This window comes from Manis javanica, chromosome 1, assembly GCF_040802235.1.
Source record: "Manis javanica isolate MJ-LG chromosome 1, MJ_LKY, whole genome shotgun sequence".
Taxonomy (NCBI): Eukaryota; Metazoa; Chordata; class Mammalia; order Pholidota; family Manidae; genus Manis; species Manis javanica.
This window is the reverse complement of record NC_133156.1, coordinates 75,675,686-75,698,476: the sequence shown is the minus strand read 5'-3', so window position 1 is coordinate 75,698,476 and position 22,791 is coordinate 75,675,686. Positions and strand designations below refer to the sequence as shown.

At 39.3% G+C, this 22,791-nt stretch overlaps 1 protein-coding gene and 1 long non-coding RNA gene across 7 annotated transcripts in view; one reads left to right on the top strand and one right to left on the bottom strand.

Moving 5' to 3' along the window:
* The window catches only part of LOC108405769 (uncharacterized), an 18,180-nt gene extending 5,646 nt beyond the window's left edge, over positions 1-12,534 (bottom strand). For 2 of the 6 annotated variants that reach the window (XR_005059609.2, XR_005059611.2), the window contains exons 1-4: positions 12,398-12,534; positions 4,829-4,953; positions 3,910-4,078; positions 955-1,050 (exon numbers count right to left, since the gene is read on the bottom strand). This is a non-coding gene — a long non-coding RNA (uncharacterized lncRNA). Of the gene's footprint in view, positions 1-469; positions 735-954; positions 1,051-3,909; positions 4,079-4,828; positions 4,954-12,397 lie in introns of all 6 variants that reach the window. The other 4 variants (XR_005059612.2, XR_012130143.1, XR_005059610.2 and 1 more) reach the window with 4 other exon arrangements.
* On the top strand, positions 12,498-22,791 carry RFESD (Rieske Fe-S domain containing). Its single transcript, XM_017674074.3, has 4 exons — positions 12,498-12,595; positions 20,539-20,702; positions 20,807-20,841; positions 21,435-22,791. Exons 2-4 carry the CDS (start codon positions 20,540-20,542, stop codon positions 21,696-21,698), a joined length of 462 nt encoding a protein of 153 aa, XP_017529563.1. The 5' UTR covers positions 12,498-12,595; position 20,539; the 3' UTR covers positions 21,699-22,791.

The window sequence follows — 22,791 nt, the reverse complement described above, 5'->3', positions numbered from 1 at the left end:
AGAATGTGAAACTCCTCAGAGGCTTGAGGAAGGACCTTAGGTCCAAGATGTCCAAGCCAAACCATGCCTGTGGGGTATATCTTTTTTTTTGTTCCCCCAGAGGAAGTCACTTACCTTCAGGGCACACTTTTTTTTTAATCTAAAAGTTGAGTTTTTTAGAGAAACCTCATGTCCATGGACATTGATACAGAAGCAGACACCAAAAATGTGGCAGGCTCCTTGGTTGCCCACATTACTATCTATTATTATCTTGTCTTGTAAAACCCTGATTTTTTCAGGATTAACATGTTCTGGTTATCTATTGTTGTATAATAAACTACCTCAAATGATGTGGTATAAAATCACCAATATTTAATTATGCTCATGGATTATGTGGTTCAGGATTTAGACACAGTATAGCAGGGCTGTCTTGTCTCTGCTGTTTGGAGCCTTACTGGGAAAGACCCAAATGGCTGAGAGCTGGAATCACCTGGGAATGTCTTTACTCATATGTTTGCAGCCCAGGTTGGCATATTCAAAAGATGGGCTCCTCAGGAACTACTAATCACGGCCATCCATGTGGCTTTGGCTTTCTCACTGCATAGCAGCCTTAGAGCAGTCAGACTTCTAAAGCAGATCAAGTTTCCAAGAGCAAGCATTTTAGTGAATAAGTTGGAAGTCACATAGCTTTGTATGATCTTGCCTTGGAAGTCACACAGATTCTTCTGTACTCTACTGGTGAAGCAGTCACAAACCTGCCCAGATTCAAAGGAAGAGAATATAAATCCTACCTTCTAAGAAGTGTCAAATAATTTTCTTATTTTAAAATGGCCACACCATCCAGCAAGGAAGATAAGCCTACCCCCAGGTCTGGGAGATGTCTAAGACAACTGTGATAAACCCATTCCTTCTGCTAGTTGACTGGTTCTGGACAATGACATTACAGGTGAAAGCTTCTGATAAAGGTTTCCTAACCTTAAACAGGAGATACCAGAAGAGGCAATTCCTCTTCTTCCTTTGGATATTGTAGTTTGTAGATGTGACTTAAAGCCTTTTCAGCCATCTTACAACCTGCAGAGGGAGATAAATCTTAAGACTAGCACCTTGAAGCTGGAAGAGTGGAAAGGTGAAAAACTCAAGTTGATTGTGTGAACTAACCAAGCAGGTGAATTAACCAAAGTTTGAGCCAGCCAACCTCAGATCTTCTTAAGTGAAATAGTAAATTTCTTTGCTGTTAATCAGTTTGAGCTTCTGTTTTTCTCTAAAGGCATCCAAATGGACATAAGGAATGGATTAGCCAGAGCTCTCCAGAGAAACAGAATCAATAGGAGATATCTATCTATCTATCTATTTAGAAATTTATTATAAGGAATTAGGTTAAGTGATTATGGAGGCTGAGAAATCCCGTATCTGCTGTTTGCAAGCTGGAAATCCGTGGGGTTTCCTTACAACTTAATCCCTGATAGGAATTATCAATGATGCCTACAAATTTTTGTTTCTCTCTGTTCCTGAAAGTGCTTTAAGTGACCTATTATGTCAACTAAATCCTTAAGCACAGAATGATACAGATAATTGAAAATTTGGCTTGGATCATCATCCAACAGGATATAATAAAAGAAAGGACTTAGATAATGAACACTAGACATTCAAGAATCACTATGCAAGCTACAACTTTCTTTCCTCTGGCCAAGGAAGTCACACCACTGTGTTAAGAGTATTAGAACTGCTCCATTGTAGATGATGAAGTAAACATTTCCTCAGCTAGCTGGATGGAGTTAAGTCCATCTGAATTTTTTTAAAGGTTTTTATTCTTTACTGAGCATTTATCATTATTGTGTATTTTTTCAATGTAGCCACTAAGAGCATGCCCTGTGCCAGCATGTCCCAGAATATACTTTGTGAAGCATCAATTGTTCCATATTAGTATATTATAAAGGAAAGAAAGAATTTCATAGTGAAATGTTTGGAACACTAGGTTAAATAGGTCTCTCCCTCATTTTAGATTTTTTGTTATAAAATACATGAAAAGTAGACTAATAATACAAAAGAACACCCACATATTCATCACTGAGATTCAACAGTTGTTAACATTTTGCCATCTTTGCTTTTGTATATGCTTGTTGTTTTTGAATAACTTGAAAATTATTTGCAAATATCATAACATTACACTTCTTCTCTGAATACCTGAGCATGCATCTTCTAAGACATATTTGCGTAATCACAAAAGCATTATTACACCTAAGAAAACTGACAACTCCCTGATAGCACCTAATGCCCAATCCATATTCAAATGTTCCCTTTGTCCTCAATATAACTTGAATAGATAATTTTTTTTGAACCAAAATCTAATTATAGTCCATAATTGCATTTGATTGTTATGCCTTTTTAGTCTCTTTTATTCTAAAACAACCTCCGTGACCTTTTAAAAAAGATACTGTTTTTTGAAGAGACCAAGTCAGTTGTCTTGCAGGATATCTTACATTCTGAATTTTCCTGAATATATCCTCATGATAGCTTCTAATTTATCCCCCTCTTTCCAGCCAGGTTTCTTTACAGCAGTACCTCTCAGAACCTTCAATATGCCAATGTGCAAAATGAGTTCCCAGGTGAATGCCTTTTAGGAATCTCTGGTCTCTTTACAATAACCCTTTCTTTAGGAATTGTCCCCACTTCCAATACACACACACACACACATACACACTCAGAAGTGGACTTTGTAACCCCACTTTTGGGGCTAGTTAGAACCACCCCACATTAGAACCACCTCCTGGAAGACTACACATTTGAAAAGCAGTTAAATTAAATTTCAAAAATGGACAGACTTAAGGAAGAGGAAAACTAGGGAATGCAGGATGAAATATTCAGTGTTTTTAGATGAGTTCAAAAATGTTCAGTTATTATAGCTGTGGATGTTGGTAATGCCTACACCTTGAGGGAATAGGCAAGAGACATGTGTTGAGTTGGTTCCTAGAAGAGGCACAACCGAGATGACAAGCTCTGAGGCAGAGCCAGGTCGGATGCTACCAGAGCAAGGCCAGGTCTGGCTTAGATGTGGATCTGACAGGTTATCGCCTGTTGGGACCTAAAGGAAAACTTGTTTTGGCATAGTGTGTACTTTGGGCAGATCCAGAAGAAAAAAAAATGGGGTAGAAAGCAAGGAGAAATGAAAGGAAAGAAGGCAGGTGCTCCATTTTGGCACACAGTGCATGTAGCAGTGAAAGAGAGACCAACGTAAGAAGCAAGTTAAAAACTGTTAGACACTCTAATCTTCCTAGAAGGAATATAGGCACAGTGGAGGGGACTGGAGCAGAGGGTATATTCCACCATGCAAAACCAGGAATATTCCAGACCTGAGGAAAGGCAGTGTCTTGAAGAACATGTGGCAGAGGTATTCTTGCTTCCTAAGACCGGAGGAAGCCAGACTCAGAAGCATCAACAAGAGTCAGAAACATGCCACAGGTGACACCCCATGTAAAGTGAGGAGGAATACTGGGAATCATCCCTGGAAGCATGTTGCATGGACCTAATCAATTCAATGAGACAGGAGAATCAGCCACTCTGCTCAAGACTTAAAATGCTGCTCACAGAGATTCAGAGACCTTGACACTGGATAAAGCCCACACTCAGTGCAGTACCTAGATCCCAGAAACTGGATGTGATGGAGCATTAGATGGGAACACACACAGCCCTTTCCCCTTGGGTCTCAGGGGAAGGATCTTCAATTAGACGACTCCTGGACTCTCTCCCTTGTTGCAATTAGAGGGACCCAATTAAAAACAAGATAAACAACCAAAAACCCAAAACAAACCTTTTCCATATGTCCTCTAAACCAGTGGCTAGGTTCAGGATTAAAATATCTTGCAAGTTAAAATTAAAGCCCAAAGATAACACAATCCAAAGAATTGAACTTCAAAAATCAAAATTGTCTACCTTGTATGAAAAATTTAAAGATCTCAATTGCCAGTTGCAAGAAGCATGGGGGAGTTGTGAATCCTTCCTTCAGCAGTGACAACTGCAGCCTGCCTCTTCCACAAACAGGGCATTCTTTTCAGACCTCTGAAGTTCTATTTGTTCATTTCCTGCTTTACCAGGAGCCTCACTGTTTTTTAAAGAGTTCAAAGTGTTAAGAGGAAGTAGAATTGGCACTGGCCCCTCCCTGCCTACCAAGGTTAGGACACAAACTACTCCCCACCTCTACAAATAACAATGGCCAAGTAGGATTGTATTCCCAGGACCCAGTACTTGGTGTGACCAAAGACTCTAGAATAGACTTAGGATCTGAGAGGAGAGCCCTAGGTCTCAGCTTCCCCAGAATGGCTGTCAGGTGGTCAATATTTTGTTGTCTACAATCTGTGAAGGTAAGCTCAATTGGGAGAAATCTTTCCGTAAGAGGTTAATCTGACATCATGTTTACCAAATCTGGGGGTGGGGGAACAATTAATTTGTGCATTTATCTGAGCCAGAAGCAACTGAATCATTCCCACCTTCTTGCAAGTTTAGAAATTTGCAAAAGTGTAGGCCCCAGTCTCCAGGTGTCTTGTTCTTCTTCCGTATTAAAAATCTCTTCATTGCTATTTCTACTCTGAGTGGGACCTCCATCTCAGGCCCCAGAGCTCTCTAGGAGCATGTGTTTTCAGTCCTGCCTCTCAGTGGCTATTTTCACTGACTCTGGCTAAGCAATCTGCCTCTAGATACACTTCCTCCAGTGTCATCTTGACTTCATGGGTTGGTGCGGAGGGACACTGAGCATGTGACATACTACATGAATCCAAGGTCAGTCTCATCACGTTTGAAATGAAATGGACCAGAATTAAATGGAACTTGGAGCAGCCCAGGCCCTGCTGCCTACCGATGCACAATCTCCACTTCGATGTTCATCATTGCTCTGCAACAGGAGCCGAGCCCAGCCACCCTGCAGTTTAAATGCAGCTGAGGGTAGATCCAGGCCACTGTGGGAGATGGAGGGGAGGCTCTCTTGAAGAAAAAAAATACAAAATAATAGGTAAAAAATTAGGTATGAAAACATATGTTTATAATGGGAAAATAAACACAAAATACCAAAATATAATTGTTAAAAAGCTGACATAATAGGAGTTATTAGTTAATTGCTAGACACACCTCTAGCATACTTTCTGCCTGCAAGTGTTTGACTACCTACTCTTTAATCATCCTTTCCCATTATAACAATTTTGTAATATTTCATATAAAGAGAATAGAAACTCAGTCTTTCCTGTAGCATAATCATTTTGTAATTGACAGAAAACATAAAACTGTTGTCGTAGTACAGGCATGTGTACTTACAGACATAGGGAGGTGATAAATTATGTTTCATATGATTCCATCAAGAAAGATATAAGGTGGGTTTGTAGTTTACATGCTATATTATTGAGCATATCCCATGTGTACTGTTTGGGAGAATAGAATCCTGTACTTACAATTTTTTCAAAAGTCTGATGATAGAATTTTCCACAGAGCAGTTTTGGGCCCTGTCCTTTCAAATCTTGTTTCTCCTCCAGGATTTCCAGACTTTTTGTGCCAGACACAACACATGCTCACATTCTGAGAGAACTCTGGCCTGCACGTCGGCATATGAGGACAGTCATCACAGTGGGCAGTGGGAGTGTTTTTGGAAGCTGTTTCTACACTGGAACAGCCAGCAAAAACTTAACTATACACACAATTGGCTGCAAACCATATCAATATATCCCACTAAATCTATTTCCAACTCAACTGCCCCTTAATCCAAATAGCAAAATGCCTGCATGACAAATGGAAAAGAGACAATTGTCCTTAATCTATCACAGCTGAATCATCTTACCTTTGTGTATTTTATAAAGGCATAGGGGCACTCTTCCTTTCCCTCTCCCCTTTCCTTCCTTAGCCACAGGTGGGGCGGAACAGGGAAGATCCCCATGCTGGCTCCGGACCACAGGGAGGTAGGTGCACAGGGGCTTAAAGAGGAGTGTGAGAGCCAGTGGGGCAGGTGGTGGAGTGGTGGTGTGGGGAGTCTGGCTCCAGCTGAGTGAGAAGGGAAGAGGGGATCATACTTCAGGGGCTCAGAGTTCAGTCTCTGTGAGGTTACTGCCAAAGATGCATAACCTGAATCTAATCATAAAGAAATGCCAGGCAAACTGAATTGAGGGACATCTACAAAATAAATGACCTATAATCTTTAAAAATGTTAATGTCATGAGGGTTAAGGAAAGAATGAGGAACTGTCCCAGACAAGGAAGCCAAAGAGACATGACAACTAAATGCAACTTGACTCTGAACTGGATTTGAGGAATAAATGGTAGAAATATGTCAGTGTTGGCTTCCTGATTCTGCAGGTTGTTTTGTACTTATGTAGAAGAATGCCCTTGTTTGCAGGAAATACACACTAAAGCACGAGGGGCTGGGGGCATCAAATTGGCCACACAATCCCAAATGGCTACTGGAGGATAGAGTTCCCTTTACTACTTTTCTGTAATTTTGCCTGTTTCCAAATTATACTAAAAGGACATAAAGGATGACCATGTGAACTTTTGGTCCATAGGGTCACTCACAACCTTGGAAAGGTTGCATGCATGTGAGGGAACCCTATGCTTAAGTTTCATTAACTTCACTACCTCTCATTGCAGCAAATATTATCCTACCCAGTATTGTTTTCAAGGTCAACTCATTGAAAACCATTTTTCCTACAGATGAGTCCTTGCCTTAGCACTGTCTGCTTTCTCAGATTGTTGTGGCCTCCGTATCTCTGCTGAGACCCAGTGTGGTAGAATGAATATGTTCTGAACACTGTTCCAGGGCAAGGAGCAGCAGTGTGCATTCTGGGGCCCACATCACCTGAAGCCCTCCAGCTGCGCCTTTGCAGGGCCCGCAATGCTCTGTGTGTATTTGCTTAGCCTGGCTTGGGACTACTGGCCAGTGTTTTGCTTGAGGCTCAAGGCAGACCACCTGGTGTTCACTGGCCATACTCCCTTCTCTATCCCCTTGCCTCCACTTATGCTCAGCTTGTGCATCATTTGCTTAATGCCCAGGACTTGGAGTTCTACCTGGAAGATAAAAATCAGGAACTAAGAAGAAATATTAAAATTTCCTTTTTAAATTTCCAACCTTTACTCACTTTTTTTGGTATTCTCAGTTCAGCCCTTTCCTTTCTACAAATCTGTGTACCTGCAGAGAAGGTATAATCTGGTCCATTTTCTAAAGAGGACAGTTCTGAAGAGGAAGGCAGCAGTTTGGGTACATAAATTTAATTCAGGAGACTGTTAGAAGTTCATTTAGGCTGCATATTTAAGCCACCACAATCTAGATATTTATTCTTTTTTCTAAATTTATTTTTATTTTTTTTATTTTGGTATCATTCATGTACAATTACATGAAGAACATTATGTTCACTAGGCTCCCCCCTTCACCAAGTCCCCCCGACATACCCCTTCACAGTCACTGTCCATTAGCGTAGTAAGATGCTGTAAAATCACTACTTGTCTTCTCTGTGTTGCACAGCCCTCCCCATGCCCCACACACACTATACATGCCAATCGTAATGCCCCCTTTCTTTTTCCCCACCCTTGTCCCTCCCTTCCCACTCATCTTCCCCAGTCCCTTTTCCTTTGGTAACTATTAGTCCATTCTTGGGTTCTGTGATTTTGCTGCTGTTTTGTTCCTTCAGTTTTCCTTTGTTCTTATACTCCACATATGAGTAAAATCATTTGGTACTTGTCTTTCTCTGCCTGGCTTATTTCACTGAGCATAATACCCTCTAGCGCCATCTATGTTGTTGCATATGGTAGGATCTGTTTTCTTCTTATGGCTGAGTAATATTCCATTATGTATATGTACCACATCTTCTTTATCCATTCATCTACTGATGGACATTTAGGTTGCTTCCATATCTTGGCTATTGTAAATAGTGCAGCGATAAACATAGGGGTGCATCTGTCTTTTTCAAACTGGAGTGCTGCATTCTTAGGGTAAATTCCTAGAAGTGGAATTCCTGGGTCAAATGGTATTTCTATTTTGAGCATTTTGAGGAAGCTACATACTGCTTTCCACAATGGTTGAACTAATTTACATTCCCACCAGCAGTGTAGGAGGGTTCCCCTTTCTCCACAACCTCGCCAACATTTGTTGTTTGTCTTTTCGATGATGGCAATCCTTACTGGTGTAAGGTGATATCTCATTGTGGTTTTAATTTGCATTTCTCTGATGATTAGCAATGTGGAGCATCTTTTCATGTGTCTGTTGGCCATCTGAATTTCTTCTTTAGAAAACTGTCTTTTCAGCTCCTCTGCCCATTTTCTAATTGGATTATTTGCTTTTTGTTTGTTGAGGTATGTGAGCTCTTTATATATTTTGGATGTCAATCCTTTATCGGATCTGTCATTTATGAATATATTCTCCCATACTGTAGGATACCTTTTTGTTCTATTGATGGTTTCCTTTGCTGTACAGAAGCTTTTTAGCTTGATATAGTCCCACTTGTTCATTTTTGCCTTTGTTTCCCTTGCCCGGGGAGATATGTTCATGAAGTCACTCATGTTTATGTCCATGAGATTTTTGCCTATGTTTTTTTCTAAGAGTTTTATGGTTTCATGACTTACATTTGGGTCTTTGATCCATTTCAAATTTACTTTTGTGTATGGGGTTAGACAGTGATCCAGTTTCATTCTCTTACATGTAGCTGTCCAGTTTTGCCAGCACCATCTGTTGAAGAGATTGTCATTTCCCCATTGTATGTCCATGGCTCCTTTATCGTATATTAATTGACCATATATGTTTGGGTTAATGTTTGGAGTCTCTGTTCTGTTCCACTGGTCTGTGACTCTGTTCTTGTGCCAGTACCAAATTGTCTTGATTACTGTGGCTTTGTAGTAGAGCTTGAAGTTGGGGAGTGAGATCCCCCCACTTTATTCTTCCTTCTCAGGATTGCTTTGGCTATTCGGGGTCTTTGGTGGTTCCATATGAATTTTTGAACTATTTGTTCCAGTTCATTGAAGAATGCTGTTGGTAATTTGATAGGGATTGCATCAAATCTGTATATTGCTTTGGGCAGAATGGCCAAGTTCCAGAGGCTAGCCTGGGCCAATTTTGCAAGCAGAGATTTTAAGGATAGCAGTCTCAGGTAGCTGTGTTAATTTTAACTCTTTCCTTAAACAGGAGCAGTGAGTAAAAGGGAAATGTAAGTATGGCATCCAGGTTTTTACCTTGAACATATGGATGGGCAGTGTTGTGTCACTTACAGAGATGGAGAGGATAAAGGAAGTACAGATTTGTAGGAGAAAATTATATTTCAATTCTGAACACATAAAATTAGAGACACCTATGTGGTACATATACACAATGGAATATTATTCAGCCATAAGAAGAAAACAAATCCTACCATTTGCAACAATATGGATGGAGCTAGAGGGTATTATGCTCAGTGAAATAAGCCAGGTGGAGAAAGACAAGAATCAAATGATTTCACTCATCTGTGGAGTATAAGACAAAGCAAAAACTGAAGGAACAGAATAGCAGCAGACTCACAGAACCCAAGAATGAACTAACAGTTACCAAAGGGAAAGAGACTGGGGAGGATGGGTGTGAAGGGAGGGATAAGGGGGGGAAAAAAGGGCATTATGATTAGCACACATAATGTAGTGGGGGGGACACAGGAAAGGCAGTACATACAGAGAAGACAGGTAATGATTCTATAGCATCTTACTATGCTGATGGACAGTGACTGTAATGGGGTATGTGGGGGGGACTTGATAATAGGGGGAGTCTAGTAACCATAATGTTGTTCAAGTAATTATACATTAGCAATATAAAAAAAAATCAGAGACACCTATGAGATATCAGGTTAAACTACACTATGTTGCAATCATAAAATAAACCTTAAAATTTCAGTGGCTTAACACAAGAAAAGATTATTTCTTATTTGAGTTATATGTCTTTCCTGGTTTGGTGGAAGTTGGCAAGTTGGGGAGGGCGGGTGCAGTCTCTGCTCCTCAGTCACTCAGGGGCCTAGGACAATGGAGGCCGACGATCTAGAACATCAGTTGTGACAGAAGATGAGACTACTAGGGCGGCCTCATACCTGCTCTTCCGTGCAGGACACACACACTGCATTTTCACTCACAACCCATTGGCCAGAACAAGTCACATGGCCTCAACCACCTGTAAGTGGAACAAGGAAATGTGGGCGCAAAGAAGGAATATTTGGATATCCACGTGGGACTGTCACACAAGTCACTACGATAAACAGATATTGTAGAGATTTTTGCTTAGGAGTCATTAGCAGATTAAGTGGTATTTAAAATAAGCCACCCTCACTTTCTCACGAACTGAATCCCAGTGGGCTAATAAGGGCAATGTTATCACCATTTTCTGCTTTGAAGGAATAGGAAACCCAGATTGGTGGACAGTCTCCAAACCTCCCTGTAGTGGATGGAACCAGCAGCATAAGAGTGTCTTCAAAAGCTCACAACACATACTCTGGTTCAGGACTGAAGGCAGGTTTTCCTCTCGCAGAGGAAGGGCGTGTTCCTGGAGAAGCCTGTCTAGAAACAGTCTGATGCTCAGAGTAGAGGAGAGGGGCTCACAAAGGTGAGAAGGATCATTTGAAACCACAGACGAAGGTACTGATGGGCAAAGATCACAGAGGAAACGCTGATTTCTGTGTGGTAACAACACTCATGCAGAACGACCACTAGGTGTCACTAGTAGGAAAGGAAAGAAAGTAAGAACAACCAGAGGAGGGTAAAAGAGATGCAAATTGGTTCCAAGAGAGGATCTAGAAAGTGCCTCCAAGTAGCCTCAGGTAAAACTTTGTGGGAGCAGTGCCCACACTAGTTGGAACTGTTCTACTGGGGAATAAACGAAAAAGAAAAAACGAAAATGGCTAGTAAGAAGCATGAATTTTATTCTGAGCTGTACATTCAAATGGACTTTATGGGTTCCTGCTGTTAACTAGTGCGTGTGGGTGTGTGCGTGCTTTTATATCTCGAAAGTGCAGAGACATAGTGTATTCTGCTCCCACGCCCCCACTAAGGCTTTCCAAGCATTTCATATTATTACATGACTAACCACATTTATACTACATAGAGTTAAAGGAAAATGTCAATTTTTCTCTCATTCTTATGAATATATGTGTGTGTATCTGCTGAGTTCTTCAGTTTATTCAAAATTACCTTTTAGGTCAATGGAGCGAAGAAGTGTCTTATTTTAATGCCCAGAGTATGCCAAAGTAAAAAAGGACTTTTCATTAGAATGGCAAACCTTATTTAGCCCTTCATTGACATAAGCTGAGAACTGCTAACACTCTCCATATGCCAATAAAATAATTTGGGATGGCTAAGAGACAATGTAAATTATAATAAATCCAAATGTATTTTATTATTACATTGGTAAAGCAATTTATCAAAACTAGATGGTTAGTTTGTGCTTGGATCAGTAAAAAAAAAAAGGGTCAAAAGGGAAATTACCCCATAAAACATTACTATCACCCTAAAACCATACTGAACAGAATAGAAATCAGAAGAAACTAGCATTGGTGGCAAATCCATTATTCTGGGTTTCTCAGTATTTCATATATTGAGGCCCATAGAAAAAAATGGTATTTATATGGCATACTGGGGTAAATGGAAGAGGCTCCTGGATTTTCGCGGCCTTGAGATCTGGATCTAAGATCAGTATGTCAGCATATTAAACATTGTGTTTCAACTTTGAGGTCACACTGGAATCACTTGGGAAGGTAGAAAAAAAATATTGACCCCCTTCACCCCCAGAGATTTTTATTTCACTGGTCTGGGCATCCTAACTTTTTAATACTCCCTGGTGACTCTAAGGCATGGGCAGAGTTAAGAACCACTGCATTATAAGATAGTCAAGGAAACTTTAAAAAAAAACCCATCATATTCATCTACCTTCCAGCTTCTCACACAAGTAGGAGGTGGTGGTGGTGGTGTTTAATTCAGACAAGTATAAAGAGAAAAAACAAAGTTGCAAAAAATTAAAGTGGAAACCCTCCATCTCTCCCAAAGCAACCACTTCCAAGTTTTTTCTTTTTTAAGAAAAAATTTCTGTACATACCTACATACTTGTATCTCGAGAAATAATTATTTACACTGAAGCAAGCACACTAGACATAGTATTATGTACTTTGCTTTTTAACACTCACTACATCATGAAATCTGCTCTTTGAGTACATGGTCACAAAGTCATTCGCATGTCTACGCTGTATTTAATGATTCCCGTTGATCATCTCAGCTCTCCTCATTCTTTCGTTTCAATAAACAGCCTTACACATAGATTACATGCAACGTGACGAACTTTTGCAGACATCTTTATAAGGTATGTACTCTTAGAAGTGAGTTCGTTGGGTGCATTTAAATAATGGATAAATGTGGTGAGATCAATAGCCATTTAAAAATAAACTGAGGCCACCTACGTTTGTCCAACCCCGGATCCAGCCTGGTGATCGGAGGTCCCCGCAGAGGGTGGTTGGCCCGCTTTCGGGTCACGCGGGCGGCTTCGCCCCGCCCCCAGAGGCTCCGCCCCTCGGCTGGCGTCCGGGCTCGCTCAGCGGCGTCTCGCGGGGCCCGCGGCAGGCCGGCCTTCGCGGAGGAGGAGCGAGGGGACTAAGGAGGTGAGGTCCGCTCTCGCTGCGGGGTTGGACGGCCGGGCGCGGGGCGGGGCTCGCGAGGTGCGCTGCTTCCGGCTGGGCGGCGGGTCTGGGCTATGGCATCCGGCGGCGCCGGGTGCTGGCGAGGGCCGCGGTTGCGGGCCTGTGCGCTGGGCGCTTCTGAGTCCGCGGTCGTTACCCCTACCCGCCAGGCAGGCTTCCGCCCAGTCCCAGCGAGGCTCACGAGCTTGTGCACCGTAGAGTCTTGGGCGCACCCCAAGTTTTCCTAGCACTGGGATGCTTTAAGGCGTTAAAACTGCGCCAGGGTTTCTGCAGCCCCGTCCGTCCTGCATACTCGTCCCCTGAACTCTGCAGGTGGTACAGTCTACCTCATCAGGACAGCCACGGTCATTGTGTCAGGCTCCCCAGCGCCACTCCGTCTCACCGCTGCTGACCGTCCTCATTAAAAAGTTAACACAGCTTGGAGTCTTGCGTTGTTAAACTGTCAGAGCCGGGAGGACCTTAGCGATGACAGCTAACAGGGTTGGGGCGGTTCCCAGGGCCGAGTCCAGCTCCAGAACACGATGTATACAGTGAAGCACGTATTCCTCGCCACAGTCCTGTGTGGCAGGCCTTACAGACGCAACAACTGCAGCTCTGAAATTAAGCAACTTGCCCCAAATCATGCAGAGCCAGGGAACTCACTTTGGTGCTCGCAGATCTTTAGTAGCATACACGGTGGCGGCCGATGCCAGCGCGGCTACGTGGCCTTATTAAATTATCAGGGAAACATTCCGTTTTAAACATTTGTTGACTGTTGACACGACTCTTGCACATTATCGTTCAGGACCATCTTTGGTGAGATACATGGTGAGATATACACATACACACGTATCTTCGTTGAAAAGGTTTTGTACCTTTAAGACAGTTTACTTGCCGGCCACGTGTCTTTACAAATCCGCGGCTGCTACTTTTTCGAAATGTTAACATTTATGTATCAATGTTCACAAAATGTAGACTCATAAGATCAAGGTTGGAATCTTGACTGCTATTTTGGGAGTCTGGGCATGATTTTGTTCAAGAGGATCCTTTATTCTTAGTTTCCTCATCTGGAAAGTAGTTATGATACCCTTTGGTAGGATTAACTAACTCCTTGTATGTAGAGTCGAAGTAGTTGGCACTCACTGAAGGATAGCTAGTTTTATCTATTATTATTCTGACATCCAAACAGATACAAACCTACTATCTAAGGCATTTCTCTTCTCTGAACCTAAAAGCAAGGGTGTCACTCTGGAGCTGTGCATTCTGATAATGTGTCAAGCCCCAGACTTGGTAAAACACCTTAGTAAGTGCTCAAGAGGAATAACAGGCAAATCCCTTTAATTTCACGTCTCTTTTGTCTCCAGTGTCTTATGGTAATTTATGTGTTTTAAGAAATTCAACTTGAATGGATTTCCTATTCTAGAAAGGTACCTAATAGAGACTGAGGAATCTTTTGGTTAATTTCTAAGTTTATATAGTAGCATCTTTAGAAACCTAATTTCAGGCAGAGACCAAAATATTTCTTGAAAAGAACTGTGGAACAAAATGGCTACACTGTTCAGAAGTAACTTTTCTTCATCTGGCTCCCAAACTGGGTACCCTAAATTAATTCACTTTTTTAATTCACTTATGATTCTGCTATCTTAAAGTCAACTCAAAATAGAGGAAATGTGTGGGAGTGTATGAATAGTGCATGTAAGTAAGGTGAACACATTGACTCTTACTGTTGTAGAAATGGACCATGATATTCACAATATTCAATTAAGAATAATATGGATGTTAATTATAGTCACCAGATATCATAAATAAATAGACCCATTTATGAATGGAACAATTATTTGAAGGATGAGATAATATTTTTCTAAGCAAAATGCAAGACTATAATCGTAGTTCTTTGAAACTTATCATTTAGCCCCAGCATTTTCTGCTCATTTCTTATCAGCCCCTGCAAAGTTCACTAGTTTTCCTTGGTTGAGGGAAAACCCTGCAAAGACTTAGTAAAGACTGTCTTCAAAAAGACTGAAACTTGAGGAAGGATTTATTTGGTTCTCATTTATTTGAGAGTTGGGGAGAACCTAACTTCTGATGCTATTCCACATCTCATATACTTTGTTAGTTGCTTGATACTAGTATTTCTAGTTGTTGCCTGGAAAAATAAAAGTAAGAGAACCATTTATTTCCTCTTTTAGTGCCAACTTTTAAAATAAGTGATACAAAATCCTCAAATAGTTCATTCATGATCAATGCACAGGCACATTTTCTGAGGATAGGAAGTGTCATTTTTACTCCCCTTTTCTTGGATTTTGGATCATTTGCTACCTAAACATAAAGTAGGATACAGTTTAAATATTGAAAAAGAGTAATTTTAAATATAAGAATATATTTTCAGACATTTAAGAAATTGTGTTTTCTATCTCCTCGCTTTTCTTTATAAATTTACCCTATATACATATATTCATGAGTAATATATTGTTCAGTTTTGGCTTTGCACTTGATAAAAATGGAAACATACTCTGAATTGTTTTATTGTTGTTTTTATTTAAATAAAGGTACATTTTTGAAATTAATCCAACTTAATGTACCCATGTATTTTTCACCACTACATAGGGTTCTATTGAAATAAACATAACAATTATCCATTCTACTGTTCATGAATTTTGAGTTGTTTCTCATCTTTTGCTGTTGGAACTATTCTTGTATATGTCTCCTGATATACCTGTGCATTTTCTTTGGCATATATCCAAAGTGGGATTATTGAGTCATGAATGTGTTCAACTTTACTAGGTGTTGCCAATCTCTGACAGCACTAATTTATGTCCTCATTATCAGTTGCTCCATATTTGTTATAATTTTTTGCCAGACTGTTGGATAAAAAATAGTATTTCATTTGTGACTTTGCTTTGCATTTTTTTATTTCCTTTACATTTTCCTGGTAATGAGGTTGAACATCTTTACATGTGATTACTGGCCTTTGCAGATTCCATCTGTGAAGTATCTGTTCGTGTCTTCTGTCTGTTTTTCTATGGTTATTTGGCATTTTCTTTCCTGATTTATAGGATTTCCTCAGATTCTCTGAATCTCAATCTTTTATTGGCTATGTGTTCCAAATTCCATATTTCTTCCCTTTCTTTTTCTACAGCCTATTTCCCTCTTTCAGTTCGTCTGTCTGTTCCTATCTTTCTTATTATTGCCCATCTGTTCTGCCACAAAATGTGATAAAGGCTGCACGTCCAACACCATGCGGGTAAATAGAACCACTTGACCAATTTGTGTACTTTGGGTACCTGCCAAAATCAAGTAAAACCAGATAACCATTTAGAGATGTAGTAACCCAGTCTCCTGTCAGCCATGGTTAATCCAGAAAATCATGGCCACTGTCTTCTTTGTTTTTTCTTAACTAATATATGTGCTTTTTTTTCCATCATTTTAAAAGTAGGTTAGAGTAATCTTCAGAGTACAAATTTGACATCTCCATAATTTCCTAAGTTTGATTTGTGTCACTCACACACACACACACACACACATATTCTTCATCCTACACCTCAGTTTTGAAGCCCACACTTATATAACATATCTAGTAACTGTCTTTCCTGTGGCCCAAGAACTACCCTTCTCAAAGTAGTGGCCTATAAATTCCTTGTTTTGAAAGCTTGCTCCTTACACCTTCACGTAGAGATTTTACTTCTGAATTAAATGAGTCATGTTTTCTTCCTCCTAACATTTTGAAACTTCCAATAAGTCATGCAGGATTAATAAATATTTGGAGAAGCCATCAGAAGGCCAGAATCCCCTTGGTACTGCCATATAACAAATTTTCCCTCTTGGGAGGAGGATGGGCCTGTGGTTTGCAAACATTCTCAGCGAGATACATCAGGGTTCCAGTGCCCCTTTTAAAAAAGGTGAATACATGTTTGTATCTAAAATGTTAACTTAAAACTTGGGTGAAATTACAATATGTTTCCTTTTAATCAAAGAAATATACATCATCATTCTGTATAATTTCATATGAAATATGACACTCTTTCTATATTTGAACACTGTGGATTAGGAAGGATAATCTTCCTAAAACTAGAGTATTTATTTGAAGTTGAAATGTTATTTACAATTATGACATGTTATTTACATATTAAATATCTTAAATTATAGGCAAGGGTATGTGTGTTTAATCATAAGCATTCCGTGGCATCTGGATCTCTACAACTATCATGGGCCATCACTTTGATATACTTTCCTTTTCTGTATGTAATTCTTTATCTTGTAGAAGGCAGAGCTGGGTACCTCTCAAGTTATCTGTAACTTTGTCTTTCCCCACTCTAATGAAATATACATAAAATGATGAGATTGTTAAAATGAAACTGAAAATGAAAACATTGATTAAACTTAGCTTTGCCACAACCTTTAGAATTGCTACATTCTGTTCTAGAAGGCTTGTACTCCACATAAACATCTCTTGAGATGTTATGACTTAAGAGTTATTTTGGGTTGAAAATACACACATATGCCATTTTTAAGGCTGATTGTGTGCTTAACTTTGAATTTCAAAGAATAGCCCTGAATTTTGATTAGCCCATTATTTTGATTCAAAGATTGGATCAGACCTGTGTAGAGTTGAGCCAGTACCTATGAACAATATTGGGAGATTTCTTAGTCTTGATTGTTTCCACCTTTTTTTAAATATCTATATTTGGCTAAAAGGATGTTTAGGAGTGCAATAGGAGACAAATGTTAGAAATATAGGGAAAAGAGAGTAGTATAGTCTATTCTGGATATAAGCCTTTACTTGGATGTTAACCAGTATTTGATTCCTAGGAGAGTGGAGGTTTAGGGAGTAAGTGAAATTACAAGGAGAAGAGAGTGTAGTGTAGGTCTGGTCTCTATGAAACAACCAAAGTTGCAGGATGGTTCCCTAGGAAGCCCATGTTTTCTTCATATATCTTTCATTGTTTGATACATAGAGGTGGTAGCATGGGAATGGATTTTAACTCATTGCCTGCCTTTTTTTTGCTGGGTTACCACTTGTTTGCCATCTGAGAAGAATTTAGGAGAGAGAAGTCAACAGTGAATGCATTTCATTTCATTACCAATAGATTGGACAGTCTTGTCTTGCCTTTCTTCAGCTTGTCTCTCACCTGACCTCCAACTATGTATGTGCTTCAGGAATTGTATTAGGCTCTCTTCCCTACGTATGCTTCCTTCCAAGTGATTCCAGTGACTTCTGTAACTTGGAAACTCCCAAATTTATGTGTTTAGATATTCTCAACTCTAGTCTCATGTATCTATTTACTTGATACCTCTACCTGAATGTGCCTTATGTACCTCAAACTCAGTATGTACAAAATGTAGCTAATTCTTTATTTTTCATTCCTGTAAAATATCTTTTTCTCAGTCTTTTCTATCTAGTTGCACAAACCTAAAACTTGGGAGCTAGCCTTTTTCCTTCATTCCAGTTCATCGGCCCAACCTCTCTGTGCCTCACTCAGTTTCTCCACTGTAAAATTACAGTAATACTTTCATTGTAGTAATATGCTGGGAGAATTCAATGTGTCATTAAATAATTGTAAAGTCTTAAACAGTGCCTGAAATGTGGTTAGCACAGTCTAATTGTAGCTGCTGCTATTATTGTTGTTATTGTTGTTAGTATAGTTGTTGTTTCTCTCCCTTATGGAGTCAGCACCCTAGTCCAAGCTGCCATCTTTTCTCCCATGGACCACTGCAACAGCTGTCTGATTTCTGTGCTTCCCCTCTTGTTTTGCTACAATTCGTTCTCCACAAAGCCAGAACATTCTTTTAAAAACAAGTCCCTTCCTGCTTTACACCCTTCAGTGTGTTCCCATTGTCCTCAGAATAAAACCCACTCACAGTGCTGCAGGGGCTGCCTCCTATCTGTCTCATCAACCCCGCTGTTACTCTCCAGTCTCCTTTCTGTTCCTCAGATTAACCAAGCCTTTCATTTTTCTTTCCTTCAGGCTTTTCTCTCTTGTTCTCAGCTGGAATTCTCCTTTGCCATCCCTTAGCCTGTCTAGTTTATTTGCATTTTTCAGGTCTCAGCTGAACCGTCACCTCAGAATTACCTTCCCAGCCCATTCTTTTCAAAATGGCCTCCCCCAGTTTCTCTCCCATATTACCTGGTTCATTTTCTTCATGGTTTTTATGGAAGTATGTAGTTATCTTATTTGTCTACTTATTATTGGTCTCACCAATTGCAATATAATTTTTAGGAGGGCAGAAACCCTATTTTATTTCCTTGAAGTGCCAGGCACACAGTGGGTGTTCAGAAAATATTTATCAAATTAATGATCATCTCTGACAAGGAGACAGAAATTTGGAGAAGGAGAATCTGAAGATTATTGAAAATTTTTTAATTTTGCTATTCTGATGTGTTAAAGATTATTGTCAATAGGCTCTCCTTGAGAATTGTGCCTTCTTGCTTTTTAAATATATATTCCTGCCTAAATGGGTTACAGAAGACTTGTCCATCAGTGTCCCAAAGATAAAAGTAAATTGTAATCTGATGTCACCTGAACCTTTAATGGCTCAGGTGCATACAAAATCTCATGCCTGAATGCGGTAGGCAGCCACTCTCCTGTCTGCCCACATCATAGTGCGAGCTTGCCTTATGCCAGTTGCAGAGCTGGATACTGTCCAGATGCTTGAAGATTCCCATTCTCCAGCAGAGGGCAGACACCATACAGGGTTATCTGATAATGTAATTATTAGGAAATAAAGGAAAAAGCAAAAGCTTTGCATGGTCTTGGTTTCTGGTCTTGTGATTTTTAGTTCATTACAAGCAAAGATTCAGAATATGCTCTTGCCTAGTGGAGAAATCTGTCAACCCTAAGATAAGATTGAATGTGGTTCTTCACATTTTTTGGAAGGTATACATCATCATAATCTCTGTCTTCAGACAGGAAAAGTGGGAATGTTTCCAGAAACTTTGGGATAGCAACTCTAACCAAAAGAGGGTAGGAATAATGGTAGATTTGAGATTAGGAGAGGAGAAAGAGTAAGTATAGAAAATGTTGGCAAAACAGGATATATAGTTTTATTCAGAAACTATCTTAGAAAAAATCTAAATAGTTCTATGTGGGAGGCCCTCAAGAAAATTATCTACATGAGGCCTGGAATTCCTGATACTGATGTATCTTGATATTTCTTTCTCATGTGGAATGAGCAGACTATGACTATGTTCTTAAAGTATATAGAAGGTCTCTTTGAAAGGGTTGCTTTCAAAGAAATAGGCTATCTGCTGAGAAAAAATACATTTAGAATACCTGCAAATTCTCTACTAAAACTTCTTATTCAGAAATATAGGTTCATATACTTTTACAAATTGAAGAGAAAGCCATCTCTTTGAATGCCCAAATAAGGCAGAAGTAAGGACAATTTCTGAGTTAAGAAAATGAAGTGTGTACATCCACATCTGTCCCCTTCTGCTAGAATAGTTATGTGGCTGATGTGTAAGAACAGGCTGCCACTCCAGGCAGAGCAGGTGAGCCGCCTCAGCCACGAGGGCCAAGACTATTCACACTATCAAAGAATCTTACCTTCAGCAGAAGGCACAACACTGATAATAACCAAATGTTGTTTAGTGTTTAATCAATGGGGAATAAAAGGATAGTGAAACTTTAGTCCCTGTCTCTTAGCAGTTCTAAAATATGCTTCTTACACATTGAAATGACTCTTTGAGTCCAGCCTCAAAAGTGGTGAGTCCTCCCTAATTTTGGCAAGCTTTATGAGTCTCTAACTCAAAATCATGACTAACTACAACCCAGTATTTATAAATGTTTTGTTTTGAATAGCTACAAAAAAAGTCTCCATCAGTTTCACAGAAATCAAACTTCTCTTATGATACGATTATCTCTGTGAGTTAAATTGTAGCTAAACTAGTGAAGACTACTTGTTTTTTTATTTTTTCCCCCAACTAGCATGGATCCTGATGGCTCTGAAGCAAAGGAATATTCTTCTGTCTGTGTTGGCAGAGAAGATGACATTAAAAAATCTGAAAGAATGACAGCTGTTGTTCATGATAGAGAAGTGGTCATTTTCTACCACAAAGGAGAATATCATGCTATGGATATTCGCTGTTACCGTAAGATTTTATTTTTCATTTGTAAACCGTATTTATTTACTAGCCACAAAACTATCAAAATTTCTTTTTTGTGTGACCAGATGTAATATTCAATTCCTTTTCAGACTCAGGAGGACCTTTACATTTGGGAGAAATAGAGGTATGTAAAATTAAGTCTATTCTCAATAAATTCAGATGTTTCCTATTTGATCTTAACTTCATTCTGTATTCAAAAATAAATTATATTTGGGTTTGAACTATATTTTAATGCTTTAGGTATAGTTGCTAATATTCTAGGAATTTACAATCCTATAATACAAAGAAAACCAATTCACAGATTATCTGAAAAATATGCATGGCTTGTGAATTTTTATCTGAAGCTTACCATTCTTCCAGCAGGTAGTGAAAATTCCTATGGAAGCCCTTAAAGCCCTTGCCCCATTTCTGTCAAAGAAATGATGTTAACATCTAGTAGATAACAGCACAGCTGCAGTCACATGGTATAGTTGTCTGAGCTAGTTATTTCCTGACAGAGCTCTGACACACTGGGTTTCTAATCAACTGCAGAAGGGACCTGATGGCTGCAAAGATTAGGTTCTGCCTAATGCTAAATAACTTATAAATGCAAGGAAAAAAAGAAAAACTTGTTTGTTCTTTAACCTGGTTCTTCCACAATAAATTCTCTTCTGAGTCTGAGGTTTATTGTGAATGTTGGAAATGTCAGATTATTGAATCAATTATTTCCTTCCCCAGGATTTTGATGGACGACCGTGTATAGTTTGCCCCTGGCATAAATACAAAATTACTCTGGCAACAGGAGAAGGACTGTATCAGTCTATAAACCCTAGAGATCCATCAGCAAAGCCCAAGTGGTGCTCCAAAGGGATAAAACAAAGGATTCATAAAGTGACGGTGGACAATGGGAATATCTACGTGACTCTTTCTAATGAACCTTTTAAGTGTGACTCTGATTTTTATGCCACTGGAGACTTCAAAGTAATTCAGAGTTCTACCTGATAAAATATGGCAGTAAAAAATATTATGTATGTTTTTAAAATATTTTAGAGTACCGAAGATGATTCATTTTTTCCAACATAGGCATATTTACTACTTGTCTTTAAAAATCATGTAAATCTAAGAGGTTCAAAAGCACATGTACTTAATATGATGTAAGGATTATCATCAGAATCTATAGAATACACTTCATCCAATCCCTGGATTGACTGGAACGTGAAGGTTGTAGGTTTGGAATGTGCATTTTAAGAAGAATGAAAATAATTTAGAGTAACCGAAGTGAAGAAAAGGTGAAAAATAAGATCTAAGAAAAATTGGGGCAGAAAATCCCTATTTGATATAGCAGACTTTATCATGGAAAAGTTTTAATCAATACAAAGTAAACAGTAGTATAGTTTAATACTTTTTTACAATAGAATAAACTCCCATCACCATCTTCAACAATTACCAGTATTCTTCTATTCTTCTTTCATTAATAACTCAACCCATTCCCCACCTCCCCTATTTGATTATTAGTCTTATTTTTTTTAGGTAAAATTTAAATATATTGAAATGCTTAAATATTAACCATTCAGTTTTCCCATATAGCAGACTTTTTTACACTTAAAAAATGCTTCCAAAAATAGGATCGATTTATATGCTGAATTTAAAAATAAGAAACTTATGTGCTGGGCATCAAAACCAAGTAAACCTTCACTCAGTTTTTCTCTAGTCAAGGCAGAGACTCTCAGACACTAAGGAAGACACAACAGCTGCTGCCCAGTCAGAGGGGGGTGAGTATTCAGTGAATGGATTCAAAGAAAGAACTTTGAATGCCTGTAAGAAATTTTCAAATAAAGTTTTTTTTTTATTTTTAGAGAACTTTGTGCATATATGTACAACTAAGTGTTTCATGTAAATGTTACAGAGACAAGAGATAATAGAGTGTTATTTCTCAGAATCTTTCCTGCTGAGTTCACAGGCAGGGTTAATGTTAAGTTGGTTCACCAGCTTTTACAGTTCTAGTTATTTATGGCTAGCACTGTTATGGTTGCTGGATGCTACACCCTGGGTGATCATGAAAAACTCTGCAGCATGTAGTAGTATGCAAAAGGGG